We start from the raw sequence: 13,538 nt of genomic DNA on the forward strand, positions 1-13,538 counted from the left end.
TCCTGGGGAAAAAGGGAGAGCAGAATCTTTTCTAAAAAGGGTTTACGATTAGAAGAGTGTTCTGTCACTCTGGCGTGCAGTAATCCACTGCGCCACCAAGTCCCTTCAGAGAGATGTCGAAAACTTAAATGACTGAAAGCAAAAGAGCCCTGGCTCAGGTTCCTAGGCAGCCAGACATCCTAATTATCTTTAGATCCACTCCCACATGGAGGGGAGAGAGCACACAAGAGTAAAAAAAAAAAAAAAAAAGAAAGAAAAAGAAAGAAAAAGAAAGGGAAAAAAAAAGAGGACTGTCACATTGCTTTTTTCTTTTTTTAAAAGCTCGTCTCCTCTCACTGCTTTTCCAGCTGTGACACCTCTCACGGTAGTTAATTAGAATCATGTCAGCACGTTAATGTGCACTGACTGGACACTGACAGACCCTGACCAGCCAGCACAGACTCCTGTCCCTCCCTCCCACAGGACGTGGGACCCCACTGTCCCCATCCCTGTCCCGCTGCGCTCCCTGCAGCACGCTCTGCCAGCCGGGTGCAGTGCCTCACCGCGGCACCTGTTTGGAGCTGCCTGACCTTTACCAGCACTAATTCAGAATGACACCCCTCATTTGATGACATTTCTGTTTACTTTTCCTTAAGTCTCTTTTAATTATTTAACTCTGAGTCTTTTCCCTTTTGCCTCCGGCTGCCTGGCAGAGGGAGCCCCGTTCCGTCCGTGGCAGCGGCCCCAGGGCAGCTCCCAGCTCTCTGCTCGGCTCTTGCCATCGGTTCCCCGGGCACGAGGACTATGCCGTGCCCACGGTACAGCACTGGCAGAGCACTGCCTCTGCTGAGAACCGAAGGATGGGATCTGCCTGCTCTGTCCCCAGAGCCAGTGGGGGACTGAGGTTGGTGTGAGAGGTGGCCAAAAAGCAGAGAGGAGTGTCACAAAACGCTGTCCTCATCCCCTTGGTTCATGTGCCAGAGAGAAGCACAGGGACTTGGAGCATCCCGAGAAAAAAGGAAAAGGGGAAAGGAAAGCAGGCTGAAATAAAGCTGCGGGGGGAGAGTGGGTGCTGACAGCTACAGGCACCATCCGTGTGCCCGCCCCGCACTTAGCAGGACGCGGGCAGGGCAGGGGCACCGCGGGCGCTGGCAGCCGGCGGCAGTTAATTAGAATCGTGTCACTAAGTAAATGCGCTCTGACTGGACTCTGACAGACGCTCACCTATGACACTGGGGGCCAGGAGACAATCCACATCAAACTACTGCAGTGTGACCCTTTTAACACAAAGAGTAAACTCACTGCACGTCGAGTTGAAGCTCATTAAAACTGTCTACTCTGCGAGCATCCCATTAACCTCACTGTTAAAAACACGCAATTCCTCTTCTTCTATCCGAGGCCTAATTAATGCTCTGGATCAGGAACAATATCACGCCCTAACCTTCCGAGATTTCCAATCAGTAAATGAAAAGAGAAAGTCGGGGTTGGGAAAGCACGGGTGCCTGCAGGGCTGCGCACTGTAGGGCTGCTGACCCCCGGGTTGTGGGGCTGCTCCCCCAGCCGGGCACGGCCCCATGGCACAGAGCAGTGCTGCAGCCCCAGGACCCTGCTGGCACCGTCCTGAGCCCACGGGTCCTGAGATCTGAGACTGAAAGAATCTGCAGGCTGAATTCTGAACTTTCACCATGCTTTGCAGACAGCCAATCCACCACAGGTTAAAGCAGAGCGGGCAAGTGAGAAATCAACTTGCACAGCAGTGGCTTCTTCTGCACATTTGGAAACTTCTCCCTTTTCTGGGTTTATTTTCAGTTCAATAACTGGCTCGCTCAGAGCCAAGAAACAACAAAGGCTTGTAGAAAAAGAAGAATGTCACCAACAAACATTATTTAAACCACATTATGGTTACTCAAACAGAGCATTCTGATTTTCATCCAAAAGCACTATGGCTGAAATCATGAGCAATCTTTTAATCCTCACTTCTTGAATAACAAACAGTAATGCACCATTTTTCTAATGTAATGACAATCTAAAAACTAAGAGTAAAGGCTTATTATGCTACATTATTGATTAAAATAAATGTAGAAAATATACTGTATTAGATGTAAGAAAGAATAACCAGGTTTAATCCCTGGGAGAGCTGAACATGGTCTGATAGGTGCTGGTCAGTAAAACATGACCTTTCTTTAGGGAAACAGTTAAAAACAGTGTGAATATAGAAGAAAATCAATTACTGAAAGCAGGTGCCCTGCTGGCTGATTTAAATCTCAATTAAAACCTGTGATTTTAATCATTCTGATTTATATCAGTCTCTGCAACTCCATAGAGAGACCTCGGTGTGAGAACGAGGCTGCACCACTGCCACTGCAGGGACCTGCTGCCCTAAACTGCACAGAGCTTCCTCCAGCCATCAGGGAAGCCCCAGCCATATTTCCCAAGGGATGTGGCCCTGGATTTCCACCAGGCTTCACCATGAGCTCCCTGCCTGTGCGCAGGGTGAGGCTCCCATATAGGATCGAGCCCTGAGGTTCCCATATTGGAACCAGAGGGGAAATTATGCACGTCTTTGCTCAGTTTTCAGCCCTCTCTGGTTTGCAGACTTTCGCACACCAGCAACCATCAGAGCAGGTGTTGATCCCCACCTAGGGCAGCCCTAGGGACCCCACTCTGCCCCCCAACTTCCTCAACCCTGCTGCACCCCAGGACCCTAAAAAGGAGTAATTAGACTCCAGACAACACAGGAGCATTTCCAAAGCCACAGCTAGGTCCAGGCTTGCTGCTATGTAAAGTAACAGGCCAGCAGATGTGCTGAGCTGTCCCTAGCTCTTTTCTTGAGATAGCAGCACTGGAAAGTGGGAATGGATTGGGCTGGGTGAGCAGGGCTGTTCCAGGAAGGGAAGGGCAGCCCAGGGCAGGAAATTCTGCAGGACACATGCCTGCTCCAGGATAAGGCAGCAAAGCCTTCCCTAAAGGCCTGGAGTGGAGAGGAATGTGAGCAGCACCTTTCAACTCAATCAGGCAGAGACATACCTGAGCAAGGCAGCACTGAGATAAACATGGGCAGAAACTAAGAGCAGACAGGTGATACTCCAGAACTAGGGATGCTTTGTCAGAGTAGGAGATGACAGCAACAGAGCACTCTCACCATAAATAAAACAAAAGATGAGGCACAAAACAACCCTGTGTCCCCCAGAGAATCTCTAGGAAAGATTCAAGCCCCAAAACAAGGCAGAACACATGTCCTGCAGCCCCGGCTTGCTCCCCATCACCAGCAATGTGGCACACCAGCAAGGCAAGTCTGCTCCCAGGCAAGGAAGCAAATTTTAATGCTACCTCCGTCAATAATGCAACCAGATCCATAGTTCAAAAGGAGCTTGCTAATTAAAAGCTGGTGAGCTTTAAATAATTCATCTCCTTAACTTGGATTGATTGGAGAGTTTAATGGTTAGAGTCTTGAAACAATATTAAACAGCCTCCTCAAGGCCCAGGTAGCAGGTGACTTTTCCAAGTAAATCTTACCTTCTTGCAAACTTTACTTCTCTCAAGTCACACTGGATGAAGGGCTGGGAGGCAAAGGGAAGGCAGACACAAGGCAGGCATGTGTGATGCAGCCCTCTGAGGCACAGCCCAGCAAACCTGGGCCAGCTCCCTGCCACCCACATATCCCACAGCCTGGCACTGCCCCTGCTCCCATAGACAACTGTAGTCTCCAGAGCACCCCAGAGCAGGGAGAGCTCCCAGCCAGCACTCATCCCCTCTCAGCTGCAGCACCCTTGGAGCAACTCTTCAGGGGGACTAAGAGCCAGGATGCATTCCCCCTTTCCAATCGTGTTGCAGGCACAACCTGGTGCATCTTCTTCCCTTCTGCCAGCCAGAGGCCACGAAGCCCTCTGGCTGGCCTTCAGCACCTGGCTTTAAGCAGCTCTTGGAGCCATGGGGATGGGCAGAACACGGCACTGGGTCACTTACCTATCCCGCTGTGAGGCCTCCCTATGTGCTGTAGGTTCAGTCCTTTGTTCATGTCTAAGAGTCCATTCTTTGGCCAACTCCCCATGGCAAAGCTGTACGCCTGCAAGAGAGAAGCAGAAGGTCACAGGTTGCATGAAGCATATGAGATACATTCTGGAGGGCACATGTGGGTTTGTGTCCCCAATATTCAACACAGATCCAGACACTGCCCCTAAAGAAACTTTCCAAGAGGTGGTGCAGGCCTGTCCCACTTCAGAGATGCCCAGGGCCTGACACTTAGGCTAGTACAGGAGTGTCACTGTGGGGTTCCTGAGGCAGCCTCCAGCTCCATTGCTGAGTGTTTTGGGACTCCTACAGCCCTTGGGCTCTTCACCTCCAGGAGAAACCCCATTGGGCCCCATATAGCCGTAACCCAGCCAGGGCCTGCTCCTGTCCCACAGCGTCTTGCAGCAGCACCCGCAGCCCGAGTGGCACAGCCCCCTGGCCGATACCAGTGGGAGAGCAGGCCAGCCCCGCACCATGCATGCGCCCATAATTACAGCCTGAGAGCCCCCTATCTCCTTCATCTTGAGGAATTAAACTCACAATTGCATTGTGAGCCTTAAGAACAGCGCGTGGGCTTAGCACAACTCACACAGTGCTATCTCTGCCGCCGTGAGGGCCATTGTCCCCAGATGAGATCAGGTCAATCCCGCAGCGCCTATCTCCCTCCCGCAGCGGGGATCATCACTGCATACAGTCACTGCATGGAGGAGCAGCAGGGCTCCAAAAGCAAAGCCTGCTTTTGGGGCTGCCCCCAGTGCCCCTGCTCTGCTCCCTGCTGCATGGCTGCCCCATGGGAGCCATGGCTTTGGGGTTGGGAATTCACTGCTGGCCTCTGTAACGGTTTACGCTGCCTTGTTGCTCCTGCCTTAGCAAAACAGAGGGCTCCACGGATAATTAATAGACAGCATTGCTAATCCTGTTGGGAGATGATTAGCAATTAAAACTCCTAATTAAGTCTATGCATAATTCACTGAAATTACACTTTGTGTGTACACAACACGTTCAACAAACACGCTCTGATAACTTCATTGCTGGGATTGCTGGTGGCCGTGTGTGGGTTGGGATGCTGTGTCCCATACCCAGTTCTGGGGTCCGGGTATCGAACACAGCAGCTCTGCCTGGGGCTCCTGGCTCCCTCTCCTGGGCTGCAGCGGGTGGATGCAAAGCATCAGGCTCCTAGCGAGGAGAACGTTCCAACATCATCCCAGCAAAGCCACAGCCATGCACAGGGCAAGGCTGCCTTAACACCCATCGACCAAGCGCCCCGCACCCTTCTCACCTCTCTGCTGCTTAGAATTGGGGTTTATTGCTGTGAACAGAGCAAGAAGCCCACACCTTAGATCTCCCAGATCAGCACCTCTTTTGCATAGCACTTTTGCTTTGTTAATCAAGGTCATTTGGTACAGCCGCGCTACCTGAGCAAACTAGCTAAGCAGCCCGGCTGGAAGTTGGCCTGACCACTGAAGGTCAAGTGTGCACTTATGCATATTCAAAGCTGTCTGCAGGATCGATTGGGTTTTAATTGTTTTTCCTGGGGTTTTGGAAGGAAGTGCCAGGGGCATTGATCGGTCCGGCTGAGGCCGCTCACACTCGGTGCAGTGACTGCTGTCACCTCGTGGGCAGATGGAGAGCAGCCGGGCCGGGGGAGGTGCAGCCAGCCTGGTCAGGGAGGAGCTCTGCCAGTGGTGGATTGTATTCGAAAATAAAGTTTTTTAATTAAAATTGGCAATTCTGAGCCGCCTGCCGGCAGCAGCCACACAATCAAGAACGAAGAGCTTTGCTGTTTAATATTTAAAGACAACGTTTAATCTTTAAACAGGAAAGTTCTTCTTCTGACTGTTAAAGCGAGCACCCGACACAAGGTCCCAATGCCAGCACCAGTGGCTTTTTGCCCTTTTTTACCAGGAAATCACATCCATCTGTCCCTCCCTCACTGCAGGGACCAGGCAGAACCCTACGAGGTGAGAGCAGCACCCTGCAGCATTTTGTTTTCATCTCCATTTGAACTATACAAAAAATGTGCGTAGCTTTTCAAAAAGCCCTCCTAAAATATTTTGGGTCAGAATTCTGATTCAAATACGAACTCAGCCCCTCTGATCTGCTACGAAACACCAAAACGACGTTTGCAGAATCACTTTCAAGCAGCCTGAGCTCAGTTATTTCCATTCCATTCCATTCTCTCCCTTTTTTCCTGATTCTGTTTGTAATTCTGTGAAGGCCGCATTTACCTCCCAGCCAATGCTCCTCTGAAGTCAGATGATTATTAATTATATTTATTTACTTATACAATCCCGTAGGCAGTTCACAAATACTGCCCTGGGTCACTCCCTGGCACAGGGCTCTCAAACCAAAGGTAAGCAGATCCTCCTGTGATAAATGGGAGCTAAGAACAGCCAGACATTAGGAGCAGACTCTATTTCCATGTGTGCAACCAGCACCACATTCCCACCACATCCCATTAACAGGACTGGGAATAAGTCCTTGGGTAACTCATACCTTGCATAACCTACAGGATACTCAAGCTGAGGGGAAGCAAGGCAGGGAGATGCTATGGGACAGCACTTGGGGTACAGCAGGCTGGGGCGTGGAGATGCTGGTTGCTCCCTGCAGTGGAACGTGCCAAGCTGATGTATTGATCCAAGTGGGCACAACAACAACAATGCCCCATCATTTATTTATGGGAAGCACCCAGCAGGATTCAGCAGACACGTTACAGGGGCTGGCAGTGCCATGTTCCCTGTCCTTTCTGCCATGTCGATGCTGTGACCCATCCGGTGTCTTTAAACGTTTAACATGCTAACTGTAATTTTAATATTCATATGTACCACGCAGGGAGAAAGTACTTCCTTTTGGAATAATCCTACCAGGAGCAAAGACACTGGGTGGGTTGAGGAGATACTGAAGGATGGGGATGGGAAGTGGAGGGAGCAGGACCCCTATGCACAGCAGCGCGGATTGAGGCTGACCCCTGACATCCTTGCAACAGAGAAAATGACTCTGCGACAGCAAAAGCATCTTCTTCCCTTCGTCATGTCAACTGCATGCCCAACATAAGCATTTCCCTCGAAGCCACCTCATTCTGCTGCTTCCATGATGAGATGTCAGGGTTTTATATTACTTTGTGTGTTGGAAGGAAAAAGGAGGTCGAGTCTGCAGCTAAGTGGGCTTTGAAACAGAGCTTAACGTGTCATTGGTGCCACTCCATCCTATGGCTTTGGGGCTGAGAGTGCCTTTGGGGCAGCGGGTCCCTGGCCATCCCATATTATTGCTTGCAACCTACAGGAAGGAGGGGAACGGGAAATATCTTGCTGGGATTCCTTGCCATGCAAACTCACCAGCACGATGAAAGGGCAAACGAACACCACCCAGGCCAAACCACACAGCTTGGCTGGGGCTGAAAACACATACATAGGGATAGGTAAGGAGCAGGAGGGCGAGGAGGAAAGCTGGTCCCCCAGCACTCTGCAGCACAGCATCCCCTGCAGCCCGGCTGCGGCAGGCAGGAACTTCCCCCATGCCGCACCAGCACAGGTGCAATGTGTCCCCGTTAAGCAGTTTAGTCGGCAGGGCTGCCGCATTCACAGCTTTTCAAGTGTTTTTAAATCACTTACAAAAGCGGGATTAAACGATCAGAAATTCCATTTAATAGGACAAATAAAGAAATAACAATCTGCTCCATCGGCCCTGCGAAAGGCAGGTTTGATTTAAGGGGAAAAAAAAACGTTAAAAAAAAAAGTATAAAAGAGGGAAAGAAAAAAAGGAAAGGGGGGTGGAAAAAAAGGATAATGTGTGTTTACTCAAGCAAAGAAAAAAATATTTAAGTGATGTAGGAGAGAAGATTGCGGTAACTAGTGAAGAATAACATCGTCTGCTTTGCTGTCAAATCACACAAGAATTTCAGTAATAGATTCTCATTCTGACACTCAATTCAATTCGAAGGTGATCCTGCTTTATCCCAACACATCAAATATTAAACACTCGTATTAGCCAGGGTGCCGTCGCCTTTCCCGGCTTAGACGCGGCAGGAAGCTTTTCCCCTACTTTCTCTCACCCGCTATAATATTCTCAATGTTATCTAAACATGCCTTCATACACTGGGGTTCTTTATCAATCCCATTTGGGAAGGGAGGGGGGTACTTAAAACGGTATTAGTTTGGGGGGCTTTTATTATTATTATTTCCAAAGCTTTTCAATTTGGTGTGGAAACAGCTTAGAAAAAAAGGAGGAGGAGGGAGGGGAGGCGGTGAGAGAGGGAGACGGAGCGCGAGAGCGAGGGAAAGTATAAGAAAGGGAAAAGCAGCCAGCAGCTCTTGTTTGACTGATGCCTTTCAACAAGGGCAGTCTAGCTTGTCAAAGCCCGGGCTCGAGATGAATTGGCATATCTATTCAGCCTGCCTCTGGATGTCATGCAATACAGTTTCATATTCCCAGATAAGGCATGATAAGCAATTGCTGCCCTGACACCGACTCCATCCATCCCTGCCTTTCTCTGCGTGCGCCTGGCTGACTTACGGGGCTTTGCGTTGCATTTGCATCAATACAGCAGCAAGAGGGGCTGCAGAACTCACCAGTAACCCCCAGCCAGCACCCTGTATCGATGGGGACTGCTTCCACAGACCCCAGCCCATGGGAGGCTGCAGTCTGTGTGTTTTCTCCTTGCTGGAGCAAGCAGCCCATGCCATCAGGCTGCTGTCCCTCGTGGCGCACACACATGGTGCACACACACCCTGAAACTGTAGTACTGCTGATGTTGCAGCACTGCCTGGACATACAGCCTGGGAAACTGCAGTTGGGCTCTGACACTGCCCATGGAGAGCCGACGCCTGCCCAGACACCCTGCAGCACAAGCAGGTAAGGCTTTCCTGCTTCACAAAGGGAAACTGAGGCACATGGGCCTTCCCATCCAGAGGTGTGCCTGAGCAGCCTGTCTGCCTACAACCCAGCAATAGCATGCACATTTACTGCTCTAACTCAGCTTCAGGAAGAGCAGGATGGATCCAATCCACAGCAGCCCTGCAGGATTAGCAGGCGCTGGGGCTTGTGCAAGGCCTGCAAGCCTGGCTCCACCATGTCAAAGTGCCAAGCAGTTTAGGCTTCACGTTTCCATGTGTTTGAACAAGTCTCTGCCTTGCTCCCAGGCTGAGGATTATCCTGGATAAAATGTTCTCGGCTGCTGTGTGCTCTGTGGATGGTGACGTGCCAGGTTAAGGCCTCTGGGACCTGCGTTCAAGCCTTGGGTTGGGTTCAAGAGAAACAAATCCACAGGTCTGGGTGACTGCAAGGCTGGGAAATAGGACTGTGCACACAATCGGGGAGCAGCAGTGCTGGAACAGTCAAGGAAGAGAGACACGGAGCCTTTCCCTCCTGCCGCCCTGAGGTGGGCTAGGTGAGGAATATGACATGAAGCAAACGCAGCAACGTCTTCACCCACAGCCACATCTCCTTCCAGGTGGCTGAGCAGGCACCAGCCAGATTCTCCTTGGCTGCTCCTGGGGAAAATGGGAGCCGAGGCGGGGAAGAAGCCTGCAGTGGGGCTGGGACACAGGCACAGGCTGGCACTACCTTGAAATCAGACCATCAGCTGCTGCAGATGTGAGCACAGAGATGAGTGGGGCACTCTGCACACACATCTCCCTCCATGGATTTCACAGATCACAAGCCACCAAAGAGCTGCTGTTTGGCTGTGTTGCATGAAGCCACTGTTCACCACCTCCTCCTTCTCCTCCAGCCCACAAACACACGTCCCCATGATCGAACCCCACACCCTGCCAAAGCAGAGCTAGCTCCAGGTTCACTGTCAAAACACCCAATCCCTTTTGAAGGGGGAATTTTTCCCCCTCGATTTCTATTTTTACTCACACGCACGCTCGTCTCTCCCTCGCTCACTGTTTAATTTCCGTGTGAGAGGGAAGCAGGTGCCCGTGCTCCCGTGAGCTCTCCCTTCTCGAGGCTTTTTTTTTCCCTTCTTGGATCCTGCCCCATTAGTTTAGTGCCCAGCCATCTGCGACGTCTCCTGTAATGCTGTCCCCCTTGTGTACCAGGGAGCTTTTCCATTAGCGCCTTTAATATTCTGACACCTTAGCAGAGGCTGCTATTACATTCAAACACTGATCGCCCTGTGAAATTACATCGCAGGGCTTGCTAAAATGGAATTGTGTATAATCAGGCTCCTCCATGCACTGTCAGTCCCATCACAAATACAACGTAAAGCAGGCTTATGGATGGGCTTAGCAGCTGCTACAAGTGTATTTTTTTTAATAGATGAAGTATCCCTTATTTAAAGCATTTCCTTAAGAAAAAAAAAAAAAAAAACCAAGAAAAAAACAACAAACAGTGAAAGACAAATCAACAGCTGCTGCACTATGTTAACCATACCGCTGGTCTCTTAAAAACATGTTATTTACTAAGGTAGCTATCTGCTTATCTATAACTATATCAAACAGAGAAGGAGGGTGAGATAAAGATAGTTAGTTAAACAGACAGCCGAGGAGATATCTGCCACTGGGAAATAATAGCTAAATAAAAAGTGCCATTATGTACTGCTGGGAGGAGAGTGGGGACCCAGCGCTCTGCCTGTGCTGCTCCACAGCACGGTGCTGCTTTCAGAGGCTCCAATTTGCAGGGGCAGCCGTGCCCCACACAGCCCTAGAGCCCCACGTGTCTGTCAGACAAATGTGGACCGGCTCCCCAGCTGTTTTCTGTTCCAACTAAGGCCATAATGGGTTATGACAAAAGTATTTCAGGTGGATGCAGGAATGGTGCGTCAGAGAAATGAGCTCTCCAGCTCCGAGTTGAAAACACTGCCCCTTACCATGCCCTAAAGGTTATGCTGTCTGTCTGCTGTGAGATGTGACGGCACATTGCCTGAGGGAGATTTCCTGAGGCGCTCTGACCCTTCTGCCATCTCCTCCGAGAAGCTTTTGCAGAAACATGAGGCTGCAGCTCATTTCCACACACCTGGAGGGAGCCAGCCCGGATCAAATGTGGTGGGAACAGGGAATCGGCCTGGGGGACAGACTAACGCTCTGACATTTCCCTTCATCCTAAATCAGGATGGAAAAGCCAAAATATTGTAACATTTCACTGTGTGGGAATGGTTCTGCTTGGGAAACTCAAAGCAAAACCCAGTGACAGAAACGCTGCCCTCTGCAAGGAGCAATCTATTCTGGCACGAGCACTGATGTGACATTTTGACTCCAGCTTTCCCAGTACAAAACAAAGCCATTTGTCCACAGCAGACATGCACAGAAGTGCTCTGGGTGTTTTCAGAGGGCCATATCTATTGATGGTCAGGCTACTGGGCACAAACATGCTTGAAATCATACAATCACAGAATGGTGTGGGTTGCAAGGGACCTTAAAGCCCATCCAGTTCCAAACCCCCTGCTGTAGGCTGGCTGTGACCCACCAGATCAGGCTCATCCCGCCTGGCCTTGAAATGAGGAAGTCTGGGACTGTGGAGGCCCGAAGACAAGTATTCTGTTTTTACGACTCAGGCCCTGTCAGATGGGAAAGAAGCAGGAGATTGATCCTGCAGGTCCTTCTCACCAGAGGGCATGGAAACCTGTGCCCTGCAGCTCCTTACCTCCTCTTCTCAGGCAGCAGACTTGCAGAAGCAGAAAGCAGCTTTCACATTTGAAACGACTTTAAACTAAAAGAGGGGAGATTTAGACTAGATATAAGGAACAAGCTTTGTATAATAAGAGTGGTGGTGAGGAACTGGCACAGGCTGCCAGAGAGGTGGCAGGTGCCGTGTCCCTGAAGACATCCAAGGTCATGCTGAGCACCTGATGGAGCTGTAGGTGTCCCTGTTCATTGGAGTTGGACTAGTTGGCTCTTGACGGTCCCTTCCAACTCAAATGATTGTATGATTTGGCCCAGCACCAACTCAACACAACTATGGGACCCTACGAGCTGCAAGAATTGAATGAAGTTTCTCAGCACTCCCCGAAGATGTGAAGCCACTCAGAAGAGGCAGAGCTAGAACAGCAAGAGAAAGAGGGGAGACTACAAGGCAAAAGGTACCAGGGAAAAGATCAGTAAGGATTAGGAGGGCAGTGGCCACATCCCTTGCCCATGCAGGAGGCCTCGTGGCAGTGGGGACGGAGCACTGAGGTGAGTTAACAAGGCACTGCCTGGGGATGATACCTGTCTGTTCAAAGGCAGATCTCACCCTGGGTCATCTGCACAGCAACTCTTCCCGTGTTTGTTGACTCAGGTCAGAGTCACAGCTGGGGAGGTGAAAGCAGAGGTGGCTCTAAGAGCACTGATGGGTGCAAGCAGCAGGCAGGCAAGCAGTGCGTGGGCCCTGCAGTGTGGGAGGCAGAAACGATGCTCCCTGCTTTCGACTGAACAGCAAACGGAGACGATTTTACTGTTCCCATTTTAAACTGCAATACCTTTTTTTTTTCAGGGGTGCAGGAGGCAGAGGCGATGCGAGGACGGGGCACAGCCAGGTCCCTCTCACCCCTCCTGAGTGCCAGCAAGCCATGCGAGCACACCCGCCTGCCCTGTGCGCCCCAGAGAGCTGGCAAACGAGCTCCAAACCAGCCCACTGCTTGTAATCGCAGCCAGCCAGTGTGTGTGTTACGCTTGAGTTGATGGCTGGTGTTAAATTCAATGCCTTGAGTATTGATTTCCTCGCACATCCAGGACTTTGTTAAAGGGTTAGCCGTGAACTGAGATCAAAGGGAGGTTAACTCGTTTCTCATAAGTGGTAAAGCAGACCTCTAGCAAAACTGGGCTCCAGGTCCCCTCCGCAGAGGATGCTCTCTGCATGTTGTTAGCTCTCCCGGTCGTCTCGAAAGCCAGATAAAGCCACAAAGCTGCCTCAAAGCAGGGAGATAAAATGATCCTGACAACTTCGCAGGAGCCAAAGCTATTATGAGTGCACACTGGGGACCGGCAGCAGGGGTCAGCAGGGGATCTGTCCCCACTCCACAAGGAACCAGTCGCTTCACCTAACCCAGATGGCAAGCCAAATCCCTGCCACTGAGGAGCACGAGAGGAGGGAGTACCCCCAGAACTGGAGCTGTCCCACTCTGCAGGCACACAGCACCCTCCTGGCCACGGCCAGGTGACAAGGACACTTTCCCTTGAGCCACTGCTGCCACCAGCACCATCTCAGCCTCTGGGGCATTCATTTGCTTCATTTTACTTTGCTCCTTTCTAGTTTTTCCCTGCTCATATTCATTCCCTGCACCCACATCATTCTGTTTTGCCAAGGCAGTTAAGAGTTAAGTGCACAAATAAGAGGACTGCAATGGGGCTTTGGCTTCTCCTCCTTAATTTTTAAGGTATAGGAGGCAATCTGGAACAGTTATCACTACCACTAATGAACGCCCAGAGGCAGCAAGAAAGAAGCATCCATTTCAGATCAACATCTGTCAGCACTAAGAGGTAAAATCTCAAAAATACCTGAGGTACTCAAGAGACTGGACTGCACCTCCAGAGAGGCTTAAGCACCCAAACCGCTTGTCCCTTAGGTCATCTGGGCACCAATGCTGGCCCTCACCCCCTCTCCTCTCCCAGCAGTTAAGTCACCCTTGC

At 50.7% G+C, this 13,538-nt stretch overlaps 1 protein-coding gene across 2 annotated transcripts in view; it reads right to left on the reverse strand.

Annotated features, from left to right (window-relative positions):
- ERI3 (ERI1 exoribonuclease family member 3) overlaps positions 1–13,538 on the reverse strand; it is a 97,065-nt gene that overhangs the window by 21,832 nt on the left and 61,695 nt on the right. For both annotated transcript variants that reach the window (XM_085232375.1, XM_085232374.1), the window contains exon 7: positions 3,946–4,045. In XM_085232375.1, the coding sequence (XP_085088501.1) occupies positions 3,946–4,045 (100 nt within the window). The remainder of the gene's footprint in view (positions 1–3,945; positions 4,046–13,538) is intronic.

The sequence above is a fragment of the Meleagris gallopavo genome, chromosome 10 (genome assembly GCF_905368555.1).
Source record: "Meleagris gallopavo chromosome 10, MGAL_WU_HG_1.1, whole genome shotgun sequence".
NCBI lineage: Eukaryota > Metazoa > Chordata > Aves > Galliformes > Phasianidae > Meleagris > Meleagris gallopavo.